The sequence below is a fragment of the Astyanax mexicanus genome, chromosome 12 (genome assembly GCF_023375975.1).
Source record: "Astyanax mexicanus isolate ESR-SI-001 chromosome 12, AstMex3_surface, whole genome shotgun sequence".
Taxonomy (NCBI): domain Eukaryota; kingdom Metazoa; phylum Chordata; class Actinopteri; order Characiformes; family Acestrorhamphidae; genus Astyanax; species Astyanax mexicanus.
The window spans coordinates 2,750,001-2,771,349 of NC_064419.1; the positions used below are offsets into that span (position 1 = coordinate 2,750,001).

General features: G+C 37.4%; 2 protein-coding genes across 2 annotated transcripts in view; one reads left to right on the forward strand and one right to left on the reverse strand.

The window, feature by feature from the left end:
- si:dkey-8e10.3 (serine/threonine-protein kinase SBK1) overlaps positions 1-21,349 on the forward strand; it is a 426,835-nt gene that overhangs the window by 19,355 nt on the left and 386,131 nt on the right. The gene's annotated exons all lie outside the window — the stretch shown is intronic.
- Positions 1-21,349, reverse strand: part of LOC103047788 (scavenger receptor cysteine-rich type 1 protein M160) — a 40,061-nt gene that overhangs the window by 4,430 nt on the left and 14,282 nt on the right. Inside the window, exons 8-17 of the mRNA XM_049486210.1 lie at positions 20,440-20,769; positions 18,563-18,874; positions 16,409-16,678; positions 15,148-15,450; positions 12,941-13,207; positions 10,953-11,213; positions 9,101-9,229; positions 6,256-6,339; positions 5,760-5,855; positions 5,267-5,416 (exon numbers count right to left, since the gene is read on the reverse strand). Of these exons, the coding sequence (XP_049342167.1) occupies positions 5,267-5,416; positions 5,760-5,855; positions 6,256-6,339; positions 9,101-9,229; positions 10,953-11,213; positions 12,941-13,207; positions 15,148-15,450; positions 16,409-16,678; positions 18,563-18,874; positions 20,440-20,769 (2,202 nt within the window). The remainder of the gene's footprint in view (positions 1-5,266; positions 5,417-5,759; positions 5,856-6,255; positions 6,340-9,100; positions 9,230-10,952; positions 11,214-12,940; positions 13,208-15,147; positions 15,451-16,408; positions 16,679-18,562; positions 18,875-20,439; positions 20,770-21,349) is intronic.

Below are 21,349 nucleotides of genomic sequence, written 5' to 3' on the forward strand. Positions count from 1 at the left end.
GTTGTGATGCTTGCAGAGTGCCCCGGTATGGCCGAACCTTAGGCTGGATTGCTTTCCCCAGTGTGCATCTTTGGCACTGGTGGCACCATTTTTCAACATCCTGGCCCATGCTGGGCCAGAAACAGCGGCTCCGCAATAGCTGAAGTGTTCGCTCGGTACCTTGGTGCCCATGATCATTATGGACACTACGCAGGACTTCTTCTTGAAGACACTGGGGGAGGAGCAGCTGGAGATATTCTGGTCCACCACCGTGTGGACGGACTAAACGATACAGTAAGCCCTCTTTCTCCACAAACCTATCCCACTGGCGCATCAGAGCTTTACTAGCATTGGATAAAGTTTCACGTTCTCCTGCAGTTGGGTAATGCCTTTCACTATAAAACTTCCACACTGGTTTGATCACTGGGTCAGCTTTCTGCAACAAGCTCAGGTCTTGAGGTGAGCGCCCTGGAAATGCAATCAGTTCACTGCACTGGGCACTGAAACCACTTGGCTGTTCACTCAAGGGGGCTAGCGCTAGTTGTGGTGGAACCCCCGTCCCTACTGCAAAACGCTCTATGTACTGCCGGGACAAGGCATCTGCATTTTGGTTGCTCTTTCCAGGTCGATACTTAATCGTGAAGTTAAAAGATGCTAATTGGGAAGCCCAGCGCTGCTCAACTGCACCAAGTTTAGCAGTTTGCAAGTAACTCAAAGGGTTGTTATCTGTAAAGATAGTGAAATGGTTACCTAGCAAATATTCCCTGAACTTCTCGGTGACAGCCCATTTCACAGCAAGCAGCTCAAGTTTCATTGAGCTGTAGTTGTCCATGTTTCTTTCCGTGGGCCTTAGCCCTCTACTAGCAAAGGCAACTGGACGCACCTTTCCATTCTGTTCTTGTGAGAGCACAGCTCCAAGGCCTCCATGGCTAGCATCCACTTCAAGAATGAATGGTTTGTTAAAATCAGCATAAGCCAGAACAGGAGCAGAGGTAAGTTTTGCTTTTAACATCTGGAACGCCTTTTCACAGTCTTCGCTCCAAGCTGTGGCCAGAGAGGTCTTGGGGGTCTTCCCCTTCCGTCGGGATCCACTAAGCTTTCCAACCAAGTTGTGTAGTGGTGCTGCAAGCTTGGAAAAGCCCTCCACAAAACGTCGGTAATAACTTGCAAACCCAAGAAATGAGCGCAGTTCAGCAAGATGAATAGGGCGCTCCCACCCTTTAACAACTTCAATTTTTGCAGGATCAGTTGCCACCCCTTCAGCCGAGACAACATGGCCCAAGTAGCTCACTTGATGTTGAAAGAAGTGACACTTTGACAGTTTCACTTTCAGTTTCTGCTTCTGGAGCCGAGCAAATACTTCTTCCAGCCTTTCCAGATGTTGTTCAACAGTGGCAGAGAACACCACGACATCATCGAGGTAAAGAAGCACGGACTGGTAACGACAGTCACCAAACATTCGCTCCATAAGACGTTGGAAGGTTCCAGGTGCATTGCACAATCCGAACGGCATTCGATTAAACTCGAATAGACCAAAGGGGGTGCAGAAAGCTGTCTTAAATTTATCTTTTTCAGCCACAGGAACTTGGTTGTACCCGCTTGCCAGATCAAGGGTGGAAAACCATCTTGCTCCAGATAATGCGTCTAAGGATTCTTCTATTCTGGGAAGTGGATAAGAGTCCCGGCGAGTCTTTGAATTCAACTGCCTATAGTCTACGCAAAGTCTAAGACTTCCATCCTTCTTAGTTACAAGCACGATAGGGGAAGAATAAGGGCTACTACTTTCCCTAATTACCTTGCTGTCCAGTAACTGTTGGATGTGGTTTTTCACCATTTCATACTGGGAAGGAACAATCCGACGGTAAGGCTGGCGCACGGGTACATCATCTACCAACGGGATTTCATGGGTGATCAAGGAAGTACAGCCCAAGTCACCATCACTTTTAGAAAAGATACTACCATACTTGGAAAAGAGGGCATTAGCCTGAACAGCCTGTTGTTCGGTCAGTCCTTCAAGATTAACTAGAATCTGATCAGAAGAATTGTTGGACATGCTTGTTTTTTGAGTGGATATGAAAGCCGAGCACTCCTCAAAGGAAGACTCCACCAAGACACTTGACTCTGTTTCCACCAACACTGCTGAAACTGCTTGCACGATGCCCACTACATGACAAGGGGGAAGCCACACATCAGCATTACTGACGTTAACAATGGGGGCATACAATACACCTTTCTTTGCCAAGACCAAAGTGGGGGACAAAAGCAAACCTTCAGGCAGGTGTCCATCTTGCGAACCCAATGGCTCCAAAAGAAACTCCACTGATTCCAGCTGAGGGCATGTAACAGGAACCATCGATAAAGTACCAGCAACAATGCGCACAGGTAGTTGTCCGTGAACGCGAACCTTGAAGGGCATGACAGCATTCAAAATGGCGTCCATCTTTTCACAGTGGCGTAGAGCATGCCGCACCGCCGGGACCACCGACTGCACTGGGGGAGAACAAAAGAGTTGAGGACCATGCTGTTCAAACAGGGTTTGGTAACAATCCCTCAGCACATTCATTCCCAAAATGCCTGGTGTCTCTACTTTACGACCCTGAAGAGCAACATCCATAGGATCCTTCACTATTAAAATCCCCCTCCCAGGTATGCACTGCCCCAAAACCACAACATCAAGTTCAAGGTAACCTATGTATGGAATGTCTAGCCCATTCGCTGCTTTAAGGCCTAACCATCTACAGTCCTTCTTTTGCAAATGTGTAAAGTGCTTAGTAAAAAAACTCTCCGTTATAGTAGTAACCATTGACCCTGTGTCAATTAAGCAGGAGACTGCTATCCCACCCATGTGTACATCTAGTACTGGACAATTCCCAACTAGCTGACTATACGAAGGGCGGTTAGTGACTGAGCCAGACCCTTCTGATCCCAGTGTGTGGCTCTGCACACTGGGGAGTTCTAGTTTTCCGACTGCACAGTGGAATTGCTACGGGGGGTTATAGGATTAGGCCTATTAGTACTCTGAGGAGGCGCGGCTCGGCAGTGACGGGCAATGTGACCTGATCCATCACACCTAAGACAAATAGGCTGGCCATCCGGAGTACGTCTAAAGCGATTGTTTCTAGATGTAAAACCTGAAGCACTACTGCTAGAAGGGCGAAAATGTTGGACCAACATATCAAGTTGGGCTTGCTGTCTTAAGACCATCTCTTTTAAGTCTGCCAATTCAGAAGTTTGAGCAATAGTAGCCTCACACTGGGGCACAAACTGAACTTCACTATTGCGTGGTACAGCACGCTGACCCCGATCCCGACCTGACTGGCCCTCCTCCATCCACCTAATAGCCTCCCGCCTAACCCCTAAGAGAGATATATCCCCATTATCCCGCACTAGTCTTTTGAGCTCTCTACGTAACGTATGGTCCCTAACATTCTCGCAAAATTGGTCCCTTAAAACTTCACCAGAATTTGGGATAGCATCAGTTTTACACTGCTTTACTCTGTCCATGAGTTCCATTAGAGCATGAGAAAATTCAAACAAAGACTCATTCTCCCTTTGTTTACGATCAAAAAAACGCTGTTGCCAATACACATAGGACTTAGTACACCCATATACCTCCTTTAAAATACTAATAATCTCCTCTGGGTTTTCTCTGCTTGCAGTAGGCCGATACTTTATTTCATTACGAGCCTCACCCTCCAAATGGTCATATAAAAACATAGCTTTATCTAAAACAGACAGGTGTCTAGACCTTATACAACTTTGTGCCTCCTCAACCCATTCCTCCACTGAATGGGCCCCAGCAGCTGTTGAACCAGAGAATTTAGGACATTTCCTTTCTCTAGGTAAGTAAAAGGCCTGTTCCCGCCGTACAGATGGGGTTTCATTGTCTCTAAAGTTATCCCCAGTACCTCCATTTTGTGACCTAGAAAGTCTCTCATTTGCAGTTTGGAGCTGTCCCACTTGCTCCCGTAGCCTCTGCAGCTCTTCTTCCATGTGGATTCCTTGCGGATAGGGCCCTCTGTGTTGGGATGCCAGCTGCTGTTTTCTATACCAAAAATTTTTTTTTTTTTTTTTTTTTAAATCACGCTAACACTGCTCAAAACTCTACTCACACCTTCATAAATAAACTGACAGGAAAACAAGAAAGTAACTTAAAAATAGTTCGATCCTGCCGACTACGCCAGATTGTGGCGCCCCCTAACTAGGGGTTACCAGACTACGCCACCCCTTAAATTACTTATTTTATTTAGAGTAAGGGGAACTCTCAAATAAGACACAAGAACTTGACTGTAGTACAAAATACAATGATTTATTTAAAACCGTACCAAAGTCAAATCTACTGTCAGTTTCATTTATTGGGTGAGAGGAAATATATATATAAAAATTTAAGAAAATCACAATTTACCCATGACCATTGGGTCCAGGGTATGGAGAAATATGAAGTCAATCCAATAGGACCAAAAGAACACACGTGAATAAAGTTTACTTAATCACTGCACAGCAAACTTAAAAATAAAATAAACTAAGTACAAAAAAAAAGAATCACACTTCTAGTGAACAGGACTTAGCCGAATATGGTTGACTCCAAACCCCCAGTCCCAGTAACAATTATAGCCACAGCTAAAATTGACTAATTGTACCACATGGTTACAAATAGGCTAGAGTCTATACAGAGCACATAGTTAAAAACCACAATACTTAAAAATACCTGAGCAGTTAATACACTTAGTGCTACAAAATTTATGGTAGAATAAACAAAAAAAATAAAAAAAAGAAATACAAAAAAGAGCAGAAAACAGCAACTGGCAACCACTGGAACTGTGGCTCTCACTTAACTCAAGGTGGAATGCTAACTTCGCCCATGGACAGGGTAGCAGCTTTAAACCTCTGATCAAAAATACCTTCAAAGTTAGTCAGGATAAGCAGGAATTAACAAGCAGCTTAGCCAAGAGCTCTTATATCACGTCACCAGGCACAAACACAGACTGTTGCTATTTATAGCCACTCACAGTCGCTCAGCCTCGGGCGCTCCTGTTCTCACTGAGTACTTCACTAGCTCAGAGAATCGTCTCCAGCCCACGCTGCTACTCGCGTTAGCTTAGCCACACAGTGCTAACTTCAATAGGACCCCCTATAGGTGCGTATATAAGTGCCTGCAGGACCACACTGACTCGCTAATGCTGGCGCCCTAGTTAATGACGTAACTCGTTCACGCCCCCTGCACCTGCACGCACACACACACACACACACACACACAATAGCTGGCTACACATGGTTTTGTAAATACCCAGTAGGTTTGGTGGTCTGGGAGGTAGGAGGGGTTCAGCAGGGCTGCTGTCTTCAAATCTGATTGGTTTTTCATTTCTTTCCTCCACATCATCATATTCAGTCATAGAGGAGCCGCCACTCCCTCCCTCTTCTTCATCAGGCTGCAGCTCTGTTTCACCACAAACCAACACACACATTATTAAACACTATACATTAAATTAATGATATATTATAAATACAACTCTGGAAAAAAAGAAAGACCACTAAAAATGACGAGTTTCTTTGATTTTACCCAATTAAAAACCTCTGGAATATAATCAAACTGAACTGCTTGAATTTTTGCACCAGGAGTAAAGCAGCATAAAGTTATCCAAAAGCAGTGTGTAAGACTGGTGGAGGAGGAGAACATGATGCCAAGATGCATGAAAACATGTATGTGATTAAAAACCAGGGTTTACACATCAGTGTAAGAAATGTGTGTTTCTACGGTGGAATTGAACTTTAAAGAGCACCTTGGTTTTTGGACTCTTCGTCCTCTTGGTTCATGATGGGATCAACTTCTTCATAGTTGTCAATTTCAAACATAGAGGACTTTCTCTCGTGCAAATCTAGTTTATAAGGAAAAAATATGTGTTGAACAGTTTGTGAAGTGTATTAAAAATATATATATATAACATAATTACACATTATTATTAATATTAATAAGTGCTGAAAATGCAGTAGGGAATGGGAATGTCACTGATGGCATGAAGGAACAATAGAAATGCCTAAATATATTTTTAAAACATTTCAAACTTTAAGAACAAATATAGAAAGTGAAAAAAAATGAAATATAATGTGAATAAATATAATTTAAATATAATTATATATATATGTATGATATTACATAGTGTTTGTATGAAATTTAAACAACTTTGCTGCAATACAAAAGGAATGCTAAATTAATATCGACAGTGGAATTATCTAACCTTTTTTTTTAATTCTATACACAGAAAACACTCTCTTTACCCGTGTCGTTTCTCTCATTTAAGTCCTGCATTTCATTACTGCTGAGCTCCACATCCTCGTCTTTCCCAGCAGGCCGCAGTCTTACTGCAAAAAAAAAGAAAAAAATGTTTTGATGATAAATGATTTTGTAAACGGACACAGTGGCATAAAGATATCCAAAAGCAGTGTGTAAGACTGGTGGAGGAGAACATGATGCCAAGATGCAAAAACTGTGATTAAAAACCACCAGGGTTATTCCAACAAATATTGATTATTTCTGAACTCTTAAAACTTATTTTATAAATATGAACTTGTTTTCTTTGCATTATTTGAGGTCTGAAAGCTTTTTTTTTTTTTTTTTTTTTTTTTTTTTAGACATTTCTTATTTTCTGTTTTACTTATAAAGGAAGGATTATTATTATTAACACAAACTGGCTGTAAAACTCCCTTCGGACACAGAACTCATGAGGAACATGACAGCCTGCCTCAGCAAACAGAAACAAGATTTCCATCTAGTGGTTGATTAGTTTTATAAAATATATATTCCAGGTTTAATTCTATCCCCATAACAGTACACGCTACAACCTCTCAGTACAGACAGAATACAGACCTTTAACTACTCAAAGCAGTTTAATTACCTAAAGCAGTTTAAGTAAAATGTGAAAAAAACAGAATAAAAAATATGAAAGTATAAAATATAAGCAAAGATTATACAAATAATAAAATATATATTTAAAACTTACTATATGTAATATAATCTCTACAATATATTTATAGTTGCTTTTAAAATCATTTTAGTGGGTAATAGGGAAATTATCTTAATATTCTACATATATATATATATATATATATATATATACAGTTGTGGTCAAAAGTTTACATACACTTGTAAAAAAACATAATGTTATGGCTGTCTTGAGTTTTCAATAAGTTCTACAACTCTTATTTTTCTGTGATAGAGTGATCGGAACACATACATGTTTGTCACAAAAAACAGTCATAAAATTTGGTTCTTTCATAAATTTATTATGGGTCTGCTGAAAATGTCACCAAATCTGCTGGGTCAAAAATATACATACAGCAACATTAGTATTTGGTTACATGTCCCTTGGCCATTTTCACGGCAACTAGGCGCTTTTGGTAGCCATCCACAAGCTCCTGGCAAGCTTCAGGTCGAATGTTTGACCACTCTTCTTGACAGAATTGGTGCAGTTCAGCTAAATGTGATGGTTTTCTTGCATGAACCCGTTTCTTTAGCACTGTCCACATGTTCTCAATGGGGTTTAAGTCAGGACTTTGGGAAGGCCATTCTAAAACCTTAATTCTAGCCTGGTTTAGCCATTCCTTTACCACTTTTGATGTGTGTTTTGGGTCATTGTCTTGTTGGAACACCCAACTGCGCCCAAGACCCAACCTTCGGGCTGATGGTTTTAAGTTTTCCTGCAGAATTTGGAGGTAATCCTCCTTCTTCATTATCCCATTTACTTTCTGCAAAGAACCAGTTCCAGTGGCAGCAAAACATCCCCAGAGCATAATACTACCACCACCATGCTTGACAGTAGGCATGGTGTTCCTGGGATTAAAGGCCTCACCTTTTCTCCTCCAAACATATTGCTGGGTGTTGTGGCCAAACAGCTCAATTTTTGTTTCGTCTGACCAGAGAACTTTCCTCCAGAAGGTTTTATCTTTGTCCATGTGATCAGCAGCAAACTTCAGCCGAGTCTTAAGGTGCCTTTTCTGGAGCAAGGGCTTCTTTCTTGCACGGCAGCCTCTCAGTCCATGGCGATGTAAAACACGCTTGACTGTGGAGACTGACACCTGTGTTCCATCAGCTTCCAAATCCTTGCAGACCTGCTTCTTGGTGATTCTTGGTTGACTCTTGACCATCCTGACCAATCTCCTCTCGGCAGCATGTGATAGCTTGCGTTTTCTTCCTGATCGTGGCAGTGACACAACTGTTCCATGCACTTTATACTTGCGTATAATTGTCTGCACAGTTGCTCTTGGGACCTGTAGCTGCTTTGAAATGGCTCCAAGGGACTTCCCTGACTTGTTCAAGTCAATAATTCGCTTTTTCAGATCCACACTGAGTTCCTTTGACTTTCCCATTGTAGCTTTTGTAGCTGAGTCTAATCACTGGGTCAAATGAGCCCTATTTAAATGGGCTCATGAGAAGTCAACAGCTGTAGTCAGAATCACTTACAAGAAGTGAAGAGGCCATGACATGAAGCTAATTTGATTGACACAACTCGCTACATCACCAAAATTGACAAATTTTGTTGCTGTATGTATATTTTTGACCCAGCAGATTTGGTGACATTTTCAGCAGACCCATAATAAATTTATGAAAGAACCAAATTTTATGACTGTTTTTTGTGACAAACATGTATGTGTTCCGATCACTCTATCACAGAAAAATAAGAGTTGTAGAACTTATTGAAAACTCAAGACAGCCATAACATTATGTTTTTTTACAAGTGTATGTAAACTTTTGAACACAACTGTATATATATATATGAACAATATATATGAGTAAAAAGAGTTCTCTAGAAGCTTATATATGTGAAGATGTATAATCTCTTTTATTCAATTTGCAATAAAAAATTGCAATAAAACATTTGATTCGATTAGTTTGTACCCAGCCCTAGTGGGTACCTTAAACATATTTATTAAATATTTATTTATATGTTTTTAAGAGTTTTGGTTTGGTTTGTTTTACTGTATATGGAATTAAAATGACATGACTTTATGTAACGTGTGACAGCTATAACAACACTGATTGGTGCTTTAGATTACAGATTTTACTGTAAATTAAATATCTTACATTAAAAATTAAGGCTATTTGATGATGTATTGATATACTTACACATGGCGAGTAATGTTTTTCTTTGCCAAATCCCAATAATAATGGCCAGCAGCAGGAACAACAGACCAATCACCAGACCCACAATTAGTGCTGTGTTTGGTGCAGGAACAACAACCACAGGAACATATTCTGGAATTTAAAAAAATAAAGAACAGAATTAAAGACTATGATACACAGGTAAAATGATGTGGGAACTTATTAAACGTGCTTTTTGAGTTAACTCAACTTAGTTAATTCAAGTTTTGTTTAGCTTTTCATTTGCATCTCAGTAAAGTAAATAATATATATTGAGTTGAGCCTCAAAAACATTCGTTTGAGCTGAAATATACTTTTAATTAACTGTTTATTCCTATCATCAGTTTACAGCTGACACGTAGCATAAACATAGTAAAAAAAAAAGTAGATTAAAACATACTAAGCATTATTATGTGTATACAAATATATTTTAATATACTGTACTACAATTTTTTAACATGTTGCAAATATACTTTAGATTTTTTTAAGCTCCAAAAATTCTAAAAAGCTACTTGATATATTGTACTTTAAGTAAAATTCTGTAACATTTATTTTTAACAGACTTTGCTAAAAATGTACAGAAGTATATAGGAAAATAAGTATTTTAGAAGTATATTTTATTGTGGTCTATTTATTTAAAATACACTTTATTGTACTTGATCAAAGTTTATTTTCAAACTTGTGATGAAAGAAAATTATATTTATGTACTTTTAATATATTTTAAGTAAGAACATAAATCTGTTTTTTACCGCATACTATGACATTTCTCAATATGTTTTAAGTACAATAAAGTTTTTTTGTTGTTGTTGTTGTTGTTGTTTTCACCAGGGTTAACCAAGTTTCACTTCTGCATCTGAGTTTAGTAAGTAATATATATATATATATTGAGTTGAGCCTCAAAATCATTTGTAATTGGGCTGAAACATATTTTAAATTTACCACTTATTCATATCTGCAGGTTTCAGCTCCCACATAAGATAAGGAAAGCTTTCTATTTTCAGAATTCTTACCACAGAAGGCTGTGATTTTTTTGATAGGATTTAAACACATGACCTTCTGACTCTCTTCACAAACAAGCAGTTAGACAGTTGCGCCACCCTATAAAAGTTCTGTACGTTTTTTTTAGGTCTAAGAAGTAATGAAGAGAGGGGGAGGAGCCACAACTAGATTTACTTACTAACTAAACTTTATTATTTTTTTATTTTATTTGAAGACTTAATAATGTATATCCTCGCTGTCCAATGAAAAACACTTATCTACATTTTTTTACAATTTTCTCGACTTTTGATTTACTACATAATTCGAACAGACAGACTGTCTCTTACACTGTGCCAAAATTTCTTGATGAACGGACCAATAGAAACTCAACTTCAAAATGACCTGAAATAAACTCTTTTTACATTGACTTCCATTGAAAGTTTACAAAGTTTTTTCTCTCTCCTGTAAAGTAGCTGTTTTGCAGATGTTGAAGTGTTTTTCATTGGACAGTGACGATATATTCCTAATATGTCTCAATTCATTATTATTTACAAAAAATTATATACATACAAATTTTGCAATTTCTTTTTAATAATGTATTAACAATAAACTATTGTTAATTAACATTACTGATTAGATGAGACATCTCTTAAACATAAAGTGTCACCAGTTGAGTTAGCTCAAAAATGCTCTGTGATCAGTCTCTGCATCATCGTAATTTAGCCTTATTATTTTTATTTTTACAATTTACATACAGTTTAATCACTCAATCAGGTTTTTCAATTAAATTTGGTATGATTTAAAAAATATACAACATAACTTTCAGCTTTCTTTTTCAGCTGAAGCTGAAGAACTTACTTTCACATCTGACTGTAGTCTCGTAATTTCCAGGGGAGACTTTAATGCAATGCTTTGGATGGTTCTCCCTGTTTTCACATTCAAATAATATTTCTGTAGTTGGAAAAGGGCCCATTAAGGATTCTGCTTTTCCACATTGCTTGTGTTCGCATATCACATCCGCATCGTCTTTGCTCTTAAAGCCCACCGTTTTCCACTCTCCCCGGTAGTTTACTTCAAGTTTTCCTCCACAGTTCCCAGTGAATCTGAATTGTACTGCATCTGGAAAAGAGCATTGATAAAACAGAAACAAACTGTTATATGTTAATGCTAGTAATTTTTTAAACAGCAAATTTTATTTTTTTAACACCTCACAAATGCAAAACACAGCGATCAAATGATTGGAAGTACTATGAACGAAAGTTTGCTGGTTCGAATCCCAGTCATGCAGCTTGCCATCAGCTACCGGAGCCCTGAGAGAATTGGCACAGTTGGCCTTTGCTCTCTCTGGGTGGGTACAGTACAGTAGATGGCGCTTTTTCTTTCCCCTCATCACTCCTATAGGGTGAAGTGGATCAGCAGCACAAGGCTGCATCTGTGAGCTGATGTATCAGAACCGAGTCGAGCGTTAGCCCTGTGATGCTACTCGGCAATGCCTAATGCGAAAATTAGGCAGTGATTGATTCAAATGTATCGGAGGAGGCATGTGCTAGTCTTCACTCTCCTGATGTTAACGCATTACTAGTAATAGAGGGAGTCCTAATGAGTGGGTTTGGTAATTGGCCTCGTATATTGGGGAGAAAAAGGATAAATGGGAAAAAAAAATTTGATAAAGAAAAAACTGTGGTAACACTTTATAATAACTATAATAATATTAATAATAATCATTAATAACTGTTATTTTTCTCATTTTAAGAAAATAGAAAGTTGTTATCGCATTTGTGAATACTAATGAACGTATTGGTAACATGAACTGCAATTGATAAACATTTGCCCGGTTTAAAATCCGTATTTACTAGCGATTTACTAGCTATTAATGTTAAATTTTTTTTTTTTAATTTTTGTTCAAATTTGTTTGCTTTGTTCATATCTACTGATAATTAGTTAAAATATATTAATGAAAGTTATTATAAAACGCATTGTTAAAATCACTGCTGTACTTATGTATTACATCGTAAAATATATCAAGTTTATCAAAAGTCAATTTCATTCACATATACAAAATGCAGATTCAAATACTTTTTCTAGCCAAATTCTTAGGTAAGTAAAGCAAAATCAGTATAATTTTTCACGTATTATTTGCTCTAAAGTGTGTAAATTTGGAGTGATTTCCTCTTGGTTTGCCTTGGTTTCACACAAGGTTTTTTTTTTTGGAAGATTTATTCATTTCATTATAAACAAAATACATTTTTTATAAAAAAAATTCAAATCACAAATAAACTGAAAGTTAAACAAGTTAAGTGCAACAAAAAGTTTAACAACAGTGCCTCTCAGTGTCACTTTCCATTTTTCATTCCCGGTAAGAACCAGGTGCACTCTACTTTTGGCAGATTGCTATTTCAATGGCGCAGCTACCTGAACCTGAACGTGTCCAACACTTCTCAGCAGAGGAAACTGACCTGAATTCTGTTTATTAATGTTGATGTAAATGTTTGCATAGCTGCCAAAAAGCATGCGCTATGGGTTTGTACATTGCTGCGTGTTTTACTAGCGGGGATGTTTGCTTGTTGGGCACATGCCAAGGTAGCAATGAACATCTGCCCATCAGCATAGATATGTTCACGAGTACCTTTTTTTATGTTATTTTGTTTTATTTTATTTGAATGATGCAGGCGTGAAAATAGACTCACTTGTGTAAGGTAGTTCCCCTAGAGTCAGACCAAAAAGTGAAGGTGTGAATGCACCCTTAAACGCAAAGTTTAGCATTTGGAAATAACTATAAATATATACTTTAGAAAACATGTATTTCATTAAATTGCTCTGCAGTGTTTTGAGAAGTATAGGTTTACCTGCACAGGCCAAAGAGAGAACGCTGCCACAAGTCTTGTTACTGGAGCTGCACTGCCACAGGTTGTTCTCGTTGCCGTTGCATTTAAAGCTGTGCCCGCTCTGAACAGTTTTATTTTCCCACGACATTAAGAAGGATGAACATTTCAGCTGTTGACAGAGCTCATTGAGGACACGTCCTGTGTTCTGCGGTTCCCAACAAACACGCTCGTGTCTGTTTATTATCACTTGACCTGTACAATTTCCCTCCAGTGTTATATCAGGTTCACCTAAAGAAACACACAGTAACACATTAACACTCTTAATTCATGGAAGTTCCTTTTACACTACAAAGACAATTTCAAAATGATGCGTTTCTTTGATTTTACCTAATTGAAAACCTCTAAAACATAATCAAGAAGAACAAGGACGATCACAAGCCATCAAACCACCAAACTGAACTGCTTGGATTTTTGCACCAGGAGTAAAGCAGCATAAAGTTCTCCAAAAGCAAAAAAAGTGTGTAAGACTGGTGGAGGAGGAGAACATGATGCCAAGATGAATTAAAAACTGTCATTAAAAACCAACCAGGGTTATTCCACCAAATATTGATTATTTCTGAACTTCTTTGGAACATGTTGCTGGCATCAAATTTAAAATGAGTGAATATTTGCAAAAAACAAATAAAGTCTATTTGATTGAACATTAAGTATCTGATTAATACACTGATCAACCATAACATTGTGACCACCTCCTTGTTTCCACAGCCCCAACATATTTATTAATATTTCATAGCTCCACTGACTATATCAGATTGTTGTGTAGTTTAAGACTGTACCAAACTGTAGTCCTGTATCAAATGCTCTGCATACAGTACTTTGTTAATTGCCTTTCACCCTATTGGTCACTAGGCGTATTGGTCAATTTGTCAGTACTGCAGCGACACTGATATGGTGGCGGTGTTGCTGGGGTTTTTAAACACCACCTCAGAGTCACTGCTGGACTGAGGACAGTCCACCAACGGCGTCCTGAGGGCAGCGTCCTGTGATCACTGATACAAGACCTCCGTGATTATAACGTTCTAACTGCTGCAACTTTTTTAAACAGTTTAACTTGTAACTTACAAGGTTATAATAGTTTTGAAATGTTTACTATAGTTTAATTCTATTTTGTTTTCACTTTTTCTCCTCCAATTCAGTTAGTTTTTAAAAAAAACTAACTGAATTGGAGTAGAAAAAGTGAAAACAAAATAGAATTAAACTATAGTAAACATTTCAAAACTATTATAAACACATAAACAAACTCAATAAACTCAATAAACTCTACAGGTTTCGCTAATTTTCACCAAAATTACTAACTATGACTGAGTGAGAGAGAGAAAGAGAGAGAGAGAGAGAGAGAGATTTATCAGTTCATCTTTCCGTGTGGGATGTTCAGGTGTATGAGCTACTCACAGGTATTTTTAGCTGTGTGGTGTTTATTCCACAATATCTCCTGTTTCACTACAGAACACGTGATTTTATTTCTCTATCGCTTATATTCTAATCCCATTCTGCAGCTTTCTCAGGTTTTTCTGTCGTTATTTCGTGGCTAGCGCGAGCCGCACGCTGCTACTGTTGTGCCAAATGTGACTCTCCTCAGAATCGGGCACAACACCGCGCTCAGTAAAAAGGAAACAGTGCTTGACAAACATAAAAATCACGAAAACGCAGGGTATTCTATCAGTAATTGAAATTTGTTTTAGTTAGTTTCATAGACACACAATACAGTTCCAGTAAGTTATGTTTTTTTTTTCCTTTTAATTGCCGTTTGTATTTGTTTCAGTCAACAAAAATGTTTTTTTCACTTTTTAGTTTTAGTTATTTCTTGCGTTTTCAGTAAGGATAATACTTATATAAGCTCTAGTAGTGAGTGATTAAACACAGTGTTTAAAACATCCAGCAGCACTGCTGCAGTATCCGATCCAGTCCTGTAGTGTCCTGACCATTGAGGAACAGAATAAAAGGAGGATAATTATGACAAAGTATGCAGAGAAACAGATACAGGACTACAGTCTATAATTAATAATTACAGTTAATAACTCCGAAGAGCTCCTATATGCTCAGTTATAGATGCTCTACAGGACCAGGATTGAGGACCATGACTTCACAGCAGTGCTGTAGATGGACCGTTTCCATTTGTGGCCGTTTTAAAGAATTTGAATCAGTTTTAAAAGGAAAATGTTGCTTACCGTCGCAGTTAATTTCAAGCTGCTGGAGCATTGTGGGTTCTTTTTCGACCTCACAGTCCCAGATATCCTTGGAGGAATTTCTGCAGTTGTAGCTTTTATTCCACAGCGGGTAGGTTGTAAGGTTGTGCTGCAGCGGGTGATCATTGTAACCTCTGTACCTCTTACACTGCAGATAATCGCACAGCTTTTCACCCTCCGTCTCGCTCCAGCCCTCTCTACTCACACCATGCGGACCCTGCTTAGACTCGGCGTAGACTCTACCGGAACAGGCGTGATCCGTGGTGATGAGCAGCCTTCTCCAGGCTAGGAAGAGAAAGCAGCATTAGACGCAAAAAAGTACTAAATACTCATTTAAAAAGTAACTTAGTTACTTCATGGATTACTTGATTTTAAAAGTAACTAAATTACATACAAGCTGCATTTTCATAGCATTTACATTCAGCTAGGGTTGCCACCTTTTAGAAATAAAAAAAAAAAACGCCCACCAAACAATGTATATGATTTATGGACATTTATGGAAAAAAAGAACAGAGTGCTTCACATATTGGTTCAATACGGGGCGCAAAATTCAATTGCAAAATAAAGAAGGGTGGCAACCCTACATTCAGCAGCTACCAAACAACACCCAGTGTTTGTGTGTGTGAGGTGGATATAGGGGGGTGGGGGGGGGGGCGGATGGACGACTCGCTGTGTGCGTATGTTCAGCCTGAGTGCTAGTTTTAGCCTGTTAGCTTCTTAGCTTGTTTGCTCTCTAGCTACAGAGAACTACAGTTTTGTAACATACTTGTTCCTTACTACTGTTGTCGCTTACGCCTCATAGTGTGTAAAATACAGTACAGAGGCTAGCATTGATGTCCAATGAAAAACAGATGAAAAACAAAATCCAAAACAGCAATTTTTAGAGATTACAGGAGAGAGAAAAAACCTTCTTAACTCAATAGAAGTCATTGTATATATATTTTTTTCTATTATAAAATACATCAAGAAATGTTAACACAGTATTAAGGACAGTTGGTTTGTTGAAATAAGGTAGTTATCTAAAAATAGACGAAAATAGAGATACTTGGAGATGTTGTGTTTCATTGGACAGCGATTTTCAACCAGAGCACGCCCCTTTAATTAGGCAAAACAGCAAAAAAAAAAAAAAAGTGCCTTACGGTTGCAATATATTGTCATGATGCACACAATATCCCCAGCTTCTTCTCAAGAAAATTACACAGCTGTAATTTTTGACAACAGCAGATAAATAGAAAAGAAATACCTTCACATTCGAGATGACCAACAGAACAGCTTTTCAGAACAGTACACGAGGTGATGTTCTCATTTTTACAAGTGATCTTCGAGACTCCTGGTTCCTTATTCCCGCTCTGGGTGAAATTCAGGACATTTCCACAGCCCAAGGTTTTGCAGATGGTGTTCTGAAATGCACTGGAAGCATCTGAGCACACCGAATGCCACATCCCTGAATAAAACAGCTCCGCTTTTCCAGCGCACTTCTTTCTAGGATCCGTCAGCTTGGCTTTAACACTTCCTGTGAAAATATACAACATACAAAAGCTTAAACTCAAACGCAAGATACACAAACAGACACAACTACTGGAATAAACACAGAATAAAAAAGTCCAGAGAGAAAAACAAGAAACAAAGCAACCTATAATACATTAAACACGTACACGAACCAACCAGAGACGCTGAAACAAAGGGGCTATACAACTCACAGAAAAGAAACAGGAAACACCTGGGGATAGTTAACAAGGGGGCGGAGCTACAAAATGAAAAAAAAAAACACTAAAGACTGAGGCGGAGACACGAGAGAAACACACAGGGCAAGGTGTAGGGGAACACATGGGGAAAGAACACACAGGAGAGCCTGAAAAACACAGCAACATACATTAAATACTGCTTAAGGTGCATACAATATATTATCTTTAAAAACATATATATAAATATACAGAAGTTTGCAAAAGTTGAACGAAAAGAAAGCACTCGAATACACAACTTAATGCTTTAAAGTTGTATTCATGTCAGGGTTTGACCCAGGCAGAGAGACGAGGAGGCGGACGTATTCACAGGTAGGGCGAATTTATTAAATAAATATAAACAAATAAACAAGTAAACAAGAAACAAAGAAAAACAAGAAACAGAGGCGAGCTAAAACTAACAAACAAACAAGAGGTACTAAAGATAAACAAACGGGGAGACTATAAAACTAGGCAGGATAAACTAAAACAGGGCAAGGGAATAAACTAGGGAAAACACAGGGAACTAGAAAATAACAGAATAAACAGGAAGATAAATATATACTACAAACAAATAGGGAGGCTGACAAAAACAAACGAGGAAAACAATAAGGAACTAAACTAGATAGATAATAACTAACAAACAAAGCGGGAGTAGATAAACAAAGAAATAAACTAATAACTAAAGCTAGACAGGGCAAGGGAGTAGACAAGAAACTAAATAGAGCTAAGAACTTAAACAGGGAATAACTACTAAACTAGGAACAAAATAACAAGGGAAGAGAGCTAAAGGCTACGAGGAACAAGGAAACACTGAGAAACTACGAAACACAGAGAATGAGACGAACAACAGGAGACAGTGCAAAGACCGACAGAGGACAAGTGACAGAGGAAGTCTATATAACTAAACAGGAAACACACTGGGAGTGGAAAAACCTGGGGAAGGGGTGGAGCTACAAATGAGACATGAGGTAATGGAAAATCACAGGCAGCAAACACAGGGGCACGGGTCACGTGGGACAACACAGGCACGAGGACAGACAGGAAACAGGGCCAGGCGTGACAATTCAACTATTGTTAATTACAATTAAAATATATATACTTAATTTGCAATACTCCAAAATAATACATTTAATCTGTTTTAAGTATGTATATTATCAATGCTAACAATATTTACTTTTCTATATTAAGTGTACTTGTAAAATATATTTAAATTAAATGCACTTTTCATGTACAACAGAATGCACAGGATAAATCAGTACAATGAAGGGGCTGCAAAAAACACAGTATTGTGTATTTCAATGCAATATATAATATATACTATCTGTAAAAAAAAAAAAAAATAGAAAGCACTTATAAAAGATGAGTTTCTTAGATTTTTACCAAATTGAAAAACTCTGGAATATAATCAAGAGGAAGATGGATGATCACAAACCATCAAACCACCAAACTGAACTGCTTGAATTTTTGCACCAGGAGTAAAGCAGCATAAAGTTATCCAAAAGCAGTGTGTAAGACTGGTGGAGGAGAAAAACATGATGTCAAGATGCATGAAAAATGCCAAATATTGATTTCTGAACTCTTTCGTTTTTCAGTCATTTCTCATTTTCTGCAAATGAATGCTCTAAATGATGATATTTTTATTTGCTGCTGAGGCTGCTGGATGTAATAATCACCTGCGCAGGCGACATACGCTGGGCTGCTGCAGGAGGATTTAGTCAGGTTGAAAAACGTGCACTGGCTGATTGTTTTTGTCTCGTCTGGGCAGTAGATGCTGCCTATGGTCACTGATTCTACGACTGTGGGTCCTTCGAACTGTCCTGGGATCACGCTCCCGCAGTTCAGATTGTTACACAGCCTTTCTGACTGCTTTTCCTTCCAGATTTTGCCGCACACGCCTTCACATGTGCTGCCTCTGCACACTTTCACCTTCCCCCAACACTTCTCACCCTCCGAGTTCTCCAGCTTCACCGTCAACGGCTGGAAATCTGCAGAGAAACAGGACAGCCCACACGTCAGTGAAAAAATAAATAAGTGAAAATGCTTACATCTTAGGGTCGTTATGATGTTCTTTGCTAGCTTACACCCCGTCAACAGTCTATTTTCACGCCTTGCGCCCACGCTGTTGAAACAGCATCAGAGTTTAGGAACAAATCTACAGGTGTGTTCAGATAAACTTCTTGCGTTTTTATTTTGGTGCGCCACTGACTGATTAAAACCCTGACAACTATCTATCTATCTATCTATCTATCTATCTATCTATCTATCTATCTATCTATCTATCTATCTATCTATCTATCTATCTATCTATCTATCTATCTATCTATCTATCTATCTCTACCTAACTAGTTAACTAAAGTATACTAAGCATTGTTATGCTATAGTGCACTAAAGTACTAAAGAGTTCTCATAGCCACATTATTAATCAGTATATTTTAATTTACATTTTTGTACTTTAATTACAGTATAAAATAGTATAAAAGTCTCACTTAAACTGTACTGAAATGAAACTATTTTAAATATTCTTACAGTAAAATTATAATCCATTTACTGAGTATTATTACAACTGTATCACTATTATTATACATTGAGTATATTAGAAATGTACTAAGAATTGATGTCAAATATATCTGATCATTGATTTACATTAGAGTACAAATATACATGCTTCCTGTTCCTGTCTTTTATAAGTGGCACATTTCTAGTATACTGTACTTCGTTGGGTTTAAAATATATTTTATATATTTTAATATACTGTCCTACAATTTTTAGCATGTTACAAATATACTTTAATTTATTTTTTTTTATTTCACGTTCAAATGTGCTATTTAACACTGTATCCTATAATTTACTTTATATTTATATTTTCCTAATTATACTTACAGAGCATTGAAGATTACATTGAAGATACATTGTAACTGTTATATTATTTGGTATACCTAAATATATTTTAAAAATATTTTACTGTGGTAATTTAATTTACTTAAAAAAAAAACACGATACATTGTACTTTTTTTTAAACACTTTGCTAAAAATGTGCAAAATTATATTTGAAAATTACATTAAACTAAAAGTGTACTTCATAGTAGTCTATTTATTTAAAATACACTATATTGTACTTTTTGTAAAAGTATGATAAAAGTTTACTTTTAAACATTTGATGAAAAGATAATATTAATGTACTTTTTATATGTTTTAGGTAAGTACATAAATCTGTTAATATATTTACAGCATACTTAGACATTTCTCAATATGTTTTAAGTACAATTAAGTATATATAAATAAATATATATATATATATAGTACAATGTTGTATATAATAAAGAATTCACACATTAGCTTCCAGTCTGTGAGATTAAGCATAGTTTTACATAAAAAACTGGTTTTTGCGCCTTAATCTCGGGGCTACACAGAATAACTGCAGGTTGACTTGGTTCAGACTACTTTTACTTCATTATTTTAAGTTTTACTTGCATTTAATAATATCAGATAGTTTTACAAAAAATTACATATTAGAATAGTAATAGGCTTTGAATAGCAAACTTTTGCATACCTGTGCACTTAATGTATGCAGTGGTAAGATGGGTGTGTTGTGTATCTTTATTATTAGTGGTGCAGGTGGGGATTGACGTTGAGTTTGACGTTGAGTTTGATGTTAAATCTGATGTTGAGTAAGAGCAGAGCGGGTTCTCTGAAGGCTGTGGGTCGCTTAGATTTGTCTTGAAGGACAGTACTGATCCACAGCGCATTTGCTTGCAGATATCGTAGGCCACGTCGTTCCACTTGTCTTCTTCTAAAGTTAAAATGACGTTTTTCCCTCCAGATACCTCGAACGCCGTCCCCTCACACGGACGGTCGCCCTGCAGACCATAAAACTTATTTCCTGTTGGAAAACAGAAGAACAAAACAAACAGATATACAGTAAGATTTATGCTACACATATACAGGTCTGGAAAAGAAAAATAAGAGAGCACTTCAGTTTCTGAATCAGTTTTTCAGATTTTGCTATTTATAGGTTTATGTTTGAGTAAAATGAACATTGTTGTTTTATTCTATAAACTACAAGCTGAACTGCTTGAATTTTTGCACCAGGAGTAAAGCAGCTTAAAGTTATCCAAAAGCAGTGTGTAAGACTGGTGGAGGAAGAGAACATGATGCCAAGATGCACGAAAAAAAAAACTGTGATTAAAAACCAAACAGGGTTATCCCACCAAATATTGATTTCTGAACTCTTAAAACTTCTAAACTCTTAAAACTAAATATGAACTTGTTTTCTTTGCATTATTTGAAGATTTTGAAAGCTCTGCATCTTTTTTTTTGTGTTGTTATTTTAGCAGTTTCTCTGCTTCTTTATTTTCTGCAAATAAATGCTCTAAATGACAATATTATTACTAGGAAATTTAGAAAAGAATGGAGCATCTGCTCATTTATTAATTTAGTATTAAAGTAGTTTATCCTGTTTT